General features: G+C 41.6%; 1 protein-coding gene across 1 annotated transcript in view; it reads left to right on the forward strand.

Moving 5' to 3' along the window:
• The window catches only part of PTPN14 (protein tyrosine phosphatase non-receptor type 14), a 173382-nt gene that overhangs the window by 72119 nt on the left and 87872 nt on the right, over positions 1-13391 (forward strand). The window contains 1 exon segment of the mRNA XM_032633781.1: positions 6580-6749. Within this exon segment, the coding sequence (XP_032489672.1) occupies positions 6580-6749 (170 nt within the window).

Here is a 13391-nt window from a genome sequence, read left to right on the forward strand (position 1 = left end):
TTTAAAAATTCAGGCCACATTTTAAAAATATCTGGCTCACATTATATTTCTACGGAACACTGCTGTTCTAAGAAAAGCAAGGAGGCCATGTTAATAGTAATAAGGAATATAAAGAATTCCAATAAAACATAAAGATGCTAGAATTATTTCCTTTAGGGATAATCGTGGCTCTACTTTTAATTAAAAAATAATAAATGGAGGAGGGATAAATAATTTTACACAGGTACGTGAGAATACTTTTCATGACTATATTCAAGGTAGAGAATTGTTGTTTTATTAGGAAATTCAGCACTTTGGGGAAGAATAAATTTGATAACTCTTGGGCCTCTTCTAAGGCTAAACTAAGAGCCCTGGTTTTTAAAGGAGCCTAAAAAAAAATCCATAACCATTTCATAGCGTTGGTGATTATCCTCTAAGTTATTCCCCTTTTCTTTTGCAAATTTATATTTTCATCTTTACTGAAAGCTGATTTATCCAGAGCTATCAGCTATGGTAGAAATGTCTCACATTTTGCTCTTTTCATAATGGCTAGAGCTTACAAAGGTACAGAATCTTAACATGCATTTCCTTTCATCAGAGTAAAGCTAACCTACATTAAGGACATTTCTATGGTTTGATTTTATGTTAATCTTTTGGGAATTGGAAATTTATCTGTGATAATGGGAGTACTCGAACACTTCATTCCCTGGCCCTGTCAGATAATAGTGGAATTTGCTGTATTTTGTAGCTAGCTTAAGCATATCTATATATGTTTGTATTTGCAGAGGACTAAAATAATCAACCATAATTAAGAACTGATTGAAGAGTACTCTGCTGGGGAAATTTCTGAATTTTGCATTGCTTTTTGTCTTTGTAAAGATTATGATGTGAAATCTTACTAGCTTAATGTCAATTCTGTAAGGTAAATTAGTGCCAGTGTCTGTTTTCTAGATACAGAGATTGTAGGTGAAGTAATCCCCTGGTCTTCATCTTTATGTATATTCCGAGTGAGTCGTGCAGCCTCAGAAGAGTGAATTTTCTTGGCTATGAGATTTGCCTCTTGGGTCTGTGTTACTCTGCAGTTTCTTTTCCTGTACTTTTATGAAAAGATTGACTAGGAAAATGAAGATGGTGCAGTTGTTAATTATAGACGTGCCAGTTATAGAAATCCCAGACTATCCAGAGCAGAGGTTGATTGCACACAAGTTGTTTTCTGCAGTTATCCAACTGATGTATGGTGGTTTATTTTCCAAAGCATTTGGAATGTAATTGCGCGAAGTGCTGTTTTCAGAGTCTGTGTCTCGTCACCTTTTGGAGTATTTTCTGTGCGTCTGTGAAAGTTTGAATGCTTGTATGTAATTCCTATATATTTTATGTGAAGGTGTCTCAACCTCTTTGTTTCTTAATTTACAACTGAAATATACTGGCTACGACAGGGACCCTATTACAACCTAATGGAAAGTATTTTAAACTTTTGCTTCTGGATGATTAACTCTTCAGAATGCTTGAGATAAGATCGTGGATTTAATCCCTAGTAATTGCCAAGACTGTGTCTGTAACCCTTATAAATAGTTAGCATTAAATCTGTGTCATTGTCATAAAACTAGAAAAACAAGACCCTCAAAAAATATGTTTCCCTATTAATAGCTACCATGGGGGATAACACCGTATTTACAAATAAATGAAGAAATCAATCAAAAACATCCCAAACTGTTTTTAAAGGCCTTATTTACTACAATCTTTTCATGATACCAGAAGAGGGCTCTTATTATGACACTGAAGGATTCACATGCCAATCTGCCACTGAAGAAACCAGCCTATTTTTGAGGGCTCACATACATTTATCCTTCCCTGTTAAAATGCAAAACTCCAAACCAAATAAACCAGGGAGCTACTCATATGAAAATGACAATTTCTGTGGCTCTTACATTATTTTTTTAGTAATGCAGTTTTGCATTTTTAGCAATTGATTCAGAGATGTGATTCCTTTCCCTGGGAACCGGTTCTTCTGTCTTTTCTTTTTAAAATAAATTTATTTATTTAGTTATTTGGGGCTGAGTTGGGTCTTTGTTGCTGTGCGCGGGCTTCCTCTGGTTGCAGCGAGCGGGGCCTTCTCCTGTTGTGGAGCATGGGCTCTAAGCGCGGGCTTCAGTAGTTGTGGCTCGCGGGCTCAGGAGCGCAGGCTCAGTAGTTGTGGCGCACGGGCTTAGTTGCTCTGCGGCATGTGGGATCTTCTCGGAGCAGAGCTCGAACCCGTGTCCTCTGCATTGGCAGGCACAGGGAAGCTGCACCACCAGGGAAGCCCTGTCTTTTCTTATTGCAATGAACTCATTGCAGAATTGATGGCACCAGAGCTGTTTTCTAAAGAAAACTAGAGAAATAAAATGGGATTTAGAGCTCACACAGAGGTATCCTGAGGATTAGATGGACCTGGTTTATGTTTGGTGCTTTGGAGATAAACCAAACAAGTGTCTCAGGCATTTTCTTGGGCAATATGGTGGAATCCTTTTGGTCATGGAGGAGGTAGACATTTCTACCATTTCTATTTGGAATCCACCACATTTCTTTCAACCATCTGGCAGTGTTTAGCAGTGAAGCTCAGCTTTCAGAATTCAGCTGGAGTTGAAATTGGCAAGTCGCTTATGAGCAGGCCTGGTGTGGTCTCAGCTGGGCTTGATGGGAGTAATGGCCCCTTGGCTGGTACACAGGAAGTTGATTGGTGCACGTGTTAGTTTAAGTGAGTGGTTAGGTTCTGATTCCATTTCCTGTGATGCATTTTGTAGACATGGCTGAATAAATATGTTGCCTTGTGAACTTGAACAGAACAGGGTAAGAACTTTGAGACAGGGTCTTTCTCCTCCATTGAATACTCCAGAGCAGGGATGTGGCTAGGGGAAGAACGGGGGGGCGGGGAGGAGGGGGAATGGAGAAGGTTACTTGGGGCAGAGCTTCACAAAACAGTGTGCGGATGGGGATCTCATAAATGAACTTTCCTTCCTCCTAAATAACTCAATACAGCACTTCTAAAACTAGGTCGTTCTGGCCGTAGTATGTAGAAACTGTGTCCTCCAGATTACCTGCCTCTGCATTGGAACCCCATTTCTTGAATAGTTAAATAATTGTTTCATTGGATAAATGCATGGTGAGTCACCCAGAAACACCCTGTGTCCTCTGGAAAAGACTGTATTGCAACAACAAAAATAGCTTACGCCATGGATTAGGTTTTGGCATTGGAAGTGGTTTACCTTGTTATTTGGAATTCTGTACTGTTAATTATGGCTCAAGACTATTATCATACAATGATTTCTTTTGTATCTCATCATCTTCCTTTTCTGTGTGTGCATGGATGTATCTTTGTGCATGCGTGTATGTATATGTGTACTCCATGGAATATTCTTTCTCTGGGTGGTTTTTTTTTTTTAATTTATTTATTTTTGTCTGCGTTGGGTCTTCGTTGCTGTGCGCGGGCTTTCTCTAGTTGCGGTGAGCGGGGGCTTCTCTTCATTGCGGTGCGTGGGCTTCTCATTGCGGTGGCTTCTCTTGTTCCGGAGCACGGGCTCTAGGCATGCGGGCTTCAGTAGTTGTGGCACGCAGGCTCAGTAGCTGTGGCTTGTGGGCTTTAGAGCACAGGCTCAGTAGTTGTGGTGCATGGGCTTAGTTGCTCCGTGGCACGTGGGATCTTCCCGGACCAGGGCTCGAACCCGTGTCCCCTGAATTGGCAGGCAGATTCTTAACCACTGCGCCATGAGGGAAATTGCTTTTTTTTTTTTTTTGAAGCGGGGAGATCAGGTCTGGTTTAATGATTGGGTGGGAATGAGAAAAGGAAATTTAAAATACCGGCCTTCAAAGCATAGGAGAAGTAAAAGTTAAATCTTTTTTTTTTTTTTTTTCAAAATCAATTGTAGAATGTTTATGCAGTTACTGTGGACCCTTTATAGTTTGAGTGTTACTAATTTGAGTGAATGTTACAATTTGAATGAAGTATGGACCATAAAATCATACCTCCAAATGTGAAGACTCCTTTTAGTGAAAGATAATAAATCATGGTTGGCTTGTTAAGCAATTGCAAAGTTTGCCCTCCCTTTCTCCACCTATGCTTATAAAAGGGCTCTTTTTCGACTAAAATAATTATCACATAGCCTGTCACTGTTTACATATATTACCTCATTTATCATATGCAAACTCACTACTAGCCATCTACAATATGGTGGAATACCCTCATATGACGCTGTGCTCCATGAAGGAATTCAATATAATGCAGGACTGCCTGGGACCCTTTTCAGACGGTTTATTAAGTACCCAGATTGCCTCATTTTAAGGTTAGCCTAAGCCCACATGATAGATCCCCTAGGAAAGCATCAGAGTGATATTCCAGTGTCCCATAAACACCTATAATGAGACTCTAAAGAAAATCTTCGGGGAGGCACTGCTTTGTGATTTTTTTTTCTTATACCTTTTAGATTTTTATGTTATTTATAGGCCTTCCAGCTTCTGCTTTTGCTTGCTTTTTCTCCTTTATCTTTAGATAACTTCTGTTTTCTTTTTTTAACATCTTTTTTGGAGTATAATTGCTTTACAGTGTATTGTTAGTTTTTGCTGTATAACAAAGTGAATCAGCTGTATGTATACATATATCCCCATATCCCCTCCCTCTTGCGTCTCCCTCCCACCCTCCCTATCCCGCCCCTCTAGGTGGTCACAAAGCACCGAGGTGATCTCCCTGTGCTATGTGGCTGCTTCTCACTAGCTCTCTATTTTACATTTGGTAGTGTATATATGTCCATGCCACTCTCTCACTTCATCCCAGCTTACCCTTCCCCCTCCCCATGTCCTCAAGACCATTCTCTACGTCTGCGTCTTTTGACTTCTGTTTTCTGATTCTGTGGTCGATAGAGGTGCCAATAGCACTGATGACAAAGATTCTTGAGGCTTGCCTGCCTTCACTTTCTGAGGATGATGATCATGGTGATAACAGGAGCAGCAACCAAAGTCACCATTTATGAAGTAGTTACTTAATGTGGGCCACGCACACGTGGACAGGCATTATCTCATTTACACCCCTAACAGCCTGTGGGTGATGGTTGTAATCACCATCCCCATTTTACAGATGAGAAAGCTCTGAGACCCTCGGAGGCTCCATCACTTGTATAAAGTTATCAAGACAGAGAGTGTAAAAGCTGGGAGATGAACTGACTTCAAAGCCTATTTTCTTTCTGTTCAGCCACATTTCATTTCCCCTACGTCATCAGTCCTATTGGAACAACTAGTGGGCTCACTGGAGCTGGGAAATGAACAATAGGGTCAGAATTCACTCAAGCAAGTTGGTCTAAGTTGATAGAAATATAACCTCGGCTCTGTTCATTGGCATTTTGTTGCTCAAGAAATGCATAGATTTCTGGTATGGACTTGCCCTTCGGAAAATCATGGAGGAAATGGTCCCATCTGAAAGTACACCCGTTTAAAAATATCCTTTAGAGTATTTTGGGTCTGCAGCTTTATGTAGGGAAGGATGTGTCTGGTTTTCTGGTAAAGTCAGAGTCAAAACTTGATTACAGATTTTGGTGGGGTGGTGATGGGGATTGATCTATAGTACTGTTGAGGTGGCAGCCAGCTGGAGTGGGAAGGTCAGCGCAAAAATGCCTTTGGAAATTAAACATTGTAATGAAATGATTCCTTTGAAGGCGGCTTTCCAGGTGTGCTGTAAACCATTCTAGGCTATAATTGAAATATAAAAGAATGCTTCTAAAGCAGTGATCTATTTTTTAGCGACTGTTGTGCTAATCCTGAAATCCTAGCATGAATTAATGTAAAGACAGGATTGGATGCATAAAAGTACCTGTTTTAATCATTTAGCACGTTGTTCAAAACTAACCTGGTTGAGGCTTCAAATCTAAGGGTGAAAATCTCACTCATCTCTCAAATCCCCCCATCATCTGCCAAGAACAGCCACCAGGGGATCCTGTGGCAGCTGTGAAGAGGGGCTACTTCCGCTCCCCCTGCTTAATGCCGGGGAGAGATTCCCTGCAGTTCATGTATAATGAAGTGGTCGAGGCTGATGTTTTTTAAAAGTACTTCATTAAAGCTTAAACAGTGAATCAATTTTCTGTTCCAATCCGGTACTGTATGAAAATATCTACACTGCTGAAGCTTAACGCTGGCAGAAGGTTTCATCTTTGGAGTTGAACAGTAAGTTACTTTGTAGCAGGTGAGAGAGCTGTGTTTGCCCCTGTTCCTGCGCAGAGCACAGGGAAGTGCTCTAGCTAGCACTGGCACAGGGAAGTCAGCCTTGAGATCTTAGAATAAGTCCACACTGTCCCCACTCTGCATCACCCCCGCTTACCTAGCATAGGTGCATCAGTACCCACATGTACAAACAGCAACAATGGGTAGGAATACTGCATCTGGAGACTCAGGGTAGATTACAGTACTGGGTACCTGTGGTTTCTTTTCATGTGTCCCAAAGTTCAAAAGTAAAAGCCGGATCCTTGTGTACGGGCTGAGGCACCGAAGGGGAGGGAAGGTGCTGGAGTCTTATTTCCTGTGTGGTCTCAGGATGCCCCTTGTAAGCATGAACTGACGCTGTTTTATCCTTTTATCTAGACGCACTACTTTGGCCTTTGGTTTCTCAGCAAGAGCCAGCAAGCACGATGGGTGGAGCTGGAGAAACCTCTGAAGAAACATCTGGACAAATTTGCTAATGAGCCTCTGCTTTTCTTTGGAGTCATGTTTTATGTGCCAAATGTGTCGTGGCTTCAGCAAGAGGCCACAAGGTAGGTACATTTTTTTCCTCCGTGTTCCATGTAGGATGTGGATTAACTGTGAGGCTTCAGATGAAGTAGATGAGCTGGTTGATTTAGGGGTGTGTGTGTGTGTGTGTGTGTGTGTGTGTGTGTGTGTGTGTGTGGTGGGGGAAGAGGGTGGCGTAGTTGGGAATTGTTTACCAGTTGCTTTGCAGCTTTAGAATTTTTGTTTGGATCCATGTAGCTAACCCCAGCGGCTCCCTGTACTGCTAGTGAGGTAGCAGTGATCCTGAAGCACGTAGAATTTTGTGTCTAGCAGCATAGACTGTGGGTAAAATCAATATGCTAGGATTTCATGAAAAATTAACCACCTAAAACCATTTGGTCCAGTCCTTCCCTCAAAATGTCCCCAAACACAATGCATCATCAGACTTTGGATTTGAGGATTGAGAAGGTAACTGAAGATGGGAGTGGAGTTGAGGAAAGCGCTGAGAGGGCAAGAGTTTTGGTTTCATGGGTTGAATACGAGGAGGCAGGAAGCCAAGGGCAGAGCGATCTGGGGATTAGCCCCGCCCTCCTGCTCATTGGCTGCTTTACCTGGGAGAGAAACCACGTGCCATCTTTGAAGTGATATTCTTCCCTCATCTGTAAAGTGAGGGATTTGAATGAGTCCCAAACGTTCTGATAGTCTGTGATTCTGTGAATGAAACGAGTGCGTTTTTGTTGGTGTTCGTTAAAATATGCAGGTGGGGGGAGTGTCTCCTTATCATTCTGTTATTTCCGGTACTGAAGGGAATCGCATAAACCCTCTACTTTAAGCCTTTTACTTGGAACATGGCATTCAGAGTGCTTGGGAAGCAATGTCAGCGGCATCCCAAGTAGAAGGAACAGTATTCTACTTGATTATTGCATGTGTCATTTCTTAGATTTTAAATTTCTGAAATAAGGATGCAGTTGAAATTTTTATTTACATTTTAAGGTGATAGTGTCCATCTTCTTCTTTTTTTAACCCAAATCCTTGTTAAATAGGTGGTATTTCTATAAACACAGGCCATGAGAGAGCCGACAGTCTGACCCGGGAAACCTATGTTAGTCTTTCAGGTGTCATTCATTTGAAGCACTTGATTGTGTACCATCGTGCACTGTTTTCAAGTGATTTCATTTATTTGTCCTTTCTGTCCAAGAAATTATCTCCTCAAGTCAAATCAAAGCAAGATGATTTCCTCCAGCTTTTGAATCCTTGAGTACTTTACAGTGTTAGGAACACAGCATTAGGGTAAATAAGAAATACTTGCTGATTCATGGCTCTTGGACCATTAAATGCAAGAGAATGAGTGCCAAGGATGAAATATGGACTATAAATTAATGCATATTGGGAAAAGTACAGCCCGTAAGAAAAAAAAAAAATGAAGTGGTGTTCCTCTAGACAGATAAATTCTGTAAGGTCTGTTCAGGAAGAGCAGTTGAAATGGTGAGGGACTCAGAAATTGTGCTTTATGAAGTTAAAGAAAAAAAAGCTTGTTTAAGCTTAGAAAAATGAAGACTTGCAAGGGTACAGTAGCTGCCTTTGGACTCTCATGGGGAGGGAATTCTGTGTCAGCTCCAGAGCACAAAATTAGGGCTGGTAATAATGAAGTTCAAGGAGTTGAAAGACTTTGGTTATCTGGCTCGACGTAAGAACAAACTTTCTAATAATAAAGCCATGTAAAAGTGGAGTAAGCAGACTTATAAAAGGGCAAGAGCCCCAGTTTCTGAAAATGCTGTAGCACAGAGCGATAGCCCATGTAGTGTCTTGTAGAGGAGACCGCCATATTGGGAAGAATGTTGGAATCATCAGTGGTTCTCAAACAGACCAGGGCCTGCTAGATCGTAATTACCCGAAGCATTTATTATAAATATGGATTCTAGGGCCGCACCAGAAGTCTGAATTGGAATGTCTCAGACTGGGGTTCACGAGGATGTGTTGTTTAAGATAAACAGTATTCCTCAGGTAGCTCTGATGTTCATTCAGACTTGGGAATCAATAAGTTAGTTAACCTCTAAAGCTCTTTACAGTTTTAGATTTTCCAGATAAGTAAACTTAATGCTGCATTATTTGATTGTCAATATTTGCATTTATAAGCTGAAACAAAAAGTGTTTAAATCTCAGAAACTGAGGTATAGAGTAGGAACTTTTGAATTTCTTTTTGCTCAGTTAGGTTGGTTCATTTAAGAAGTTTGATAAGGAAGGAAAGAAGGGTTTTTCAACACAGGATTTTGAAGCAAACTCTGTTACTGTTGTTTGATCAGAAAAACTAACAGAAAATAATTCAAAACTTTGAAGGACATTTTTTAGACTTAAACATTGGAACTAACCTATGTAGATTTCAGGTATAACCTTCTCTTTATGGGAAAGGATGTTTAAAATTAGGAGCTGGTTTGCATGAAGAGTTTTTTTTGGTCCTCCCCCTCCCCCCCAGCATTGCAGGAATTTTTGTTGTCCCAAGGGCCCTAAAACTGGAATGTGCCCCGGGGGGGTGGGGGGGGGGCGGGGGCGGGGGGGGGGGAGCTGGTCAGAGCAAGGGAGGTGGAGAAATAATAGAGAAAAGTGTAAATAAAGAAAGGAACATTGATAGAGGGAGAACAAAAAGAAAAAAGGAGGGAATTCTCTGGTGGTCCAGGGGTTAGGACTCAGCCCTCTCACTGCGGGGGATCTGGGTTCAATCCCTGGTTGGGGAACTAAAATTCTATAAGCCACACGGCATGGCTGGGAAAAAAAAGAAAGAAAAAAGGAATACATATACTTGGGAAGATTGAGGGACACCAACAATGACCCAGGTGTGATCCACTGAGACTCACCTGGGTTTTAGGCATATAGACTAGAGGGTAAAGGAGACTGGTTTGAACAGAATAACAGTTTTAAGTGCTCAAGGTTTCTGGGTTTGATATTAGAGATGAATAGAAGAGCTGAATTCAAGGTGAAGAGTGCTACCAATTGTCATTAGGAGCCCTTGGGAATCTGAGCCTTCCTGGGAGGTTTTAGAAGCATCTGGGGTCTCAACTGAATATTGAAACTGTCTTCCAGGCAGAGCAGCCAAGGAGAAGCAGTGGAGGGGGGGGGGGGCGGGATTCCAGAGGAATGTTTGACAGAAGGCCCCGGCAGCATTCATGAGGAGCTGGTTAGTGGCTCACTCCCCAGTCAGCCCCTGTTACCTGAGTTACCAGGCATCTCAGGTGGAGGTGGGCTTTGGCTTCTCTGAGAGCACCTGGGATCCGCAGCATCTGACACAGAACAGTTAGTCTTTGTGATGCCCCGCAGAGTAAGATGTTTGCATAGATTAGAAATAGAAATCTGTCTTTCATTGTGGGCAACCCTTTGGAGGAGGCAACCATTCAACCATCTGTGCTTAAAAAATAAGCCTTTGTCTGGAGCCAACCACAGTTGTTTTCACCCAACACATGTTTGCAATGGTTTGGCTACTTCTCTTTGAGAGTAAAACAGGTTCTATAGCATTAGTCGGGAGCAGCCATTTCTTTTCTGATTAAGGACAAAGAGCTTGGAATTAATACTCTGTGTGTGTGTGCATGTGTGTGCGTGTGCACACGCGTGTGTGCATGCATGTGTGTGAACCCATATAAAGACACACGGGGGTGAAAGAAAGATATATTTAAAAGACGTGTGTTTCATTTCTCATCTTCAGACAGTCTACCCTTGAAAACTTGCAGGTTAACACAGTATTTGGAACAATACAACAAAAATTGGAGAAGAATGTTGATTGCAAACTGTTTAAGAAGGTGATTGACTTAAGATTATCAAGTCCAGGTTTTTTAAGTTAGAAAATCGAGAATCTTTGTTTTTTGACATTAATTTTGATATGCTTTGTCTCATCTCGTTTCCAGGATATGACTTTTGCAGAACAAATCTCTTCGTAAGTGAGGGAAAAAGGCCAAGATACTGTGGGGAGTAGGGGACGACATGGACAGTTCAGGACCTACGTTTAGGTGGTAACTGAATAGAAGACCAAAGATATCAAAAGGAGAATACACACAGAAGTACACATAAAAGGGGAAAAACAAAACAAAACAACACTCCCGATAGTCTTACAGAAGTGTGAAAAAGCTGGTGAAAAGGACACACTAATAGACAGATGGAAGATGAGTCATGAAACCATAGGAATTAAAGAGATTAGGAAGAGAGTTTGTTAGCCCTGTTCCAAACTTGGGGCTTTAAAAATGTTAGTTTACCTTGGGGCTTTAAAAATGTTAGTTTTCCTCCTTTGGTTAAAATGACTCGAGAGATGGGGCCACCATATTTTTTTCCGTTTTGCTTTGTTTCTCATCTCCCTTTTTGCCAGCTTATCTGCTCAGCAAAGGGACTGGCTAGGAGTTCATCTTCCCCCATCCTGTCCTCCTCCTGACTCAAAGGAAAGATTTTTGTAATGTGTTTTAATGATGTGCATAGCAACAGGCTCATTATAAACACATGGTTTTCAGATTTTTTCTGGACACAGAAAGAAAAAAGATGGTTTGTGAGAGGTGGAGAAATTCTTAGTCAAACAGAAGGATCCTTAATAATAGCCAGGGGAAACCAGAAAGCTGTTGGCCACGATCACTGCTTTTTGTTTAGGTCTGGGGTTTTTCCAAGTCTTCCTCCAGTGAGGAAGTCCCTCTTTAGTTTTTTCAATACTGAAGAGAACACTTTTAAGAGAAAAAGTAATTTTTGAAGAGTGAATTGGCTTCAAGGTTGAAGTTGCTGACTGCGTACATGGTTTCTAAAATTTTCAATTCTGGGACATTTTTCTGTTATCAGGACATGTTTGTCTTTGCATTATCCCTGTTGAATGGTCTGTTTGCATAGTGCTAAGGGGCTTTTAATTGTCCCAATGAGGGCGGATAACCTTTCCTGCTTTTCCAGAACACATTTGTAGCCTGCTGTTGAGTTGCGGCCATCCGCCTTCCTAGAGGTAAGCATCGTTTTGATGCAAAGCAGTGGAACCACTGCTGTGGCCAGCACAGTTGCTCTACCGGCCAAGGACAGTCTTGACACATTGTGGAATTCTGGTGGAAACTTCGGGTCTGGGGGACCTGTTCCAAGCTCTCTCCATCTAAGAGGGTGCTGCCTCTGTGTTTTCTGCACTTCTCAGCCTCTGTGGGTCACTCTACTCTTGGAATCACCGTTCTCCTTACACGTCTCAAATTCTCTAAAGTACTGGACTATGAGGCTATATTCTAGTCTGCTCGGTAAAGCTGCCTAGCAGTTCTTTCCAGAAGGATTTTGAAAAATACTTAATCTCCGTATGGGCTTGTAGGGGGCATTCTACAATGTTAAATGTAGCTCCTGTCTGGGAAGAACTTACCGGACAGCGTGTCATTCCACTAACTTCAAATAAATGCCCACATTGAAAGCTGCACTGTTTAGGTACCATAAAGAGCGTGAGTGCATTTTTGTTGTGATGGTGAGTGACAAGAGAGTTACGTTATTACATTGTTAGACTATGGTGGGGGGGCAGTGGTAACCCCCCTTTTCTTCCAATTACATAGTTTGGGCCTCTGGCATATTATATTGATGGCAAAGCCAGATTAGGTGAAGCCTTACATCCTCATAAAGGTCAGATTGGTGTTTTGATTTTTTTTTTTAAACTAGGTTTCAAGAAGTGGTTCCAATGACCTTACAAAAGCTCTCTTCACCTTACCTTTCTAGTAAATACCTATGGTTTCCCTTTTAGTCTCTTGCCATCTGCCTTGAGTGCTATTATAAACAAGTCAGTGTTCAACCAGTGTTTAAAATGTCTCTTTTAAAAGCTCTAATTATGGTAACGTTTCCATTTCCTTTTACAACACCATTTATTTTGTTCCCCGGTTCTGTGAATTCTTTTATTATTTTGAAATGTCATTTTAATGGCTATTTAAAGTTTACCCGTGGGCTGGGAAATAGGGACGCTCTTCAAATCAGACTTAAAATTCAGCATGAATTCCCCGTGGATAATATAATTTGCTGAGAATGGCAAATCCTCCTCCTGGCCAGCTCCAGCGGGTGAATGAGAACTTGTTCTCTCTCTGTTGATGATTGAGAACGGAGTTGTTTCTGCCAGATATTTTAGATATTTTAAGATGCTGTTTATACTGGGATTTAATCTCAAACACCATGCTGTGTGGCTAATGTCATGTATGATGAGATGAGAGAGGAAAATGGCTGTCTGCAACAGGCAGAGCAATCTTGAAGGCGAGAATTGCTTTCCCAAAGGAGATGAGTTGATGAAAATGTTAGTTGCCATTTGCATTCTTTTTCATTTCAGCCGTTATTTTAAGTACCTGTTCCGTGTTAGACACTTTGCTAGTCAGTGGGAGTACAAAACGAACAGATCTCAACACGTCCTCTCTCTCCTGAAAAGAGCTGTATTTCCAAGCAGCTTTTATTTCATCTCTACATGTTTGACTTATTGGAGTTTGTTTATAAAGCTTACCCAGGGAGCCTGTTAAGCGTCTTCCAGGACCAGGACCAGCTTCATGGACCTGTGACCTGTGCAGTTAATTGCATGGAGCCCCACGCTCAGAAGAGCCCTGCACTTGGCTTAGTGCACTGCTGTTGTTCTTCTGAAATTCTTAATATTTTTTTTTTTTGGCTGCGCCTTGGGGCACGCGGGATCTTAGTTCCCCGACCAGAGATGGAACCCATGCCCCCTGCAGTGGAAG

The sequence above is a fragment of the Phocoena sinus genome, chromosome 1 (assembly GCF_008692025.1).
Source record: "Phocoena sinus isolate mPhoSin1 chromosome 1, mPhoSin1.pri, whole genome shotgun sequence".
NCBI lineage: Eukaryota > Metazoa > Chordata > Mammalia > Artiodactyla > Phocoenidae > Phocoena > Phocoena sinus.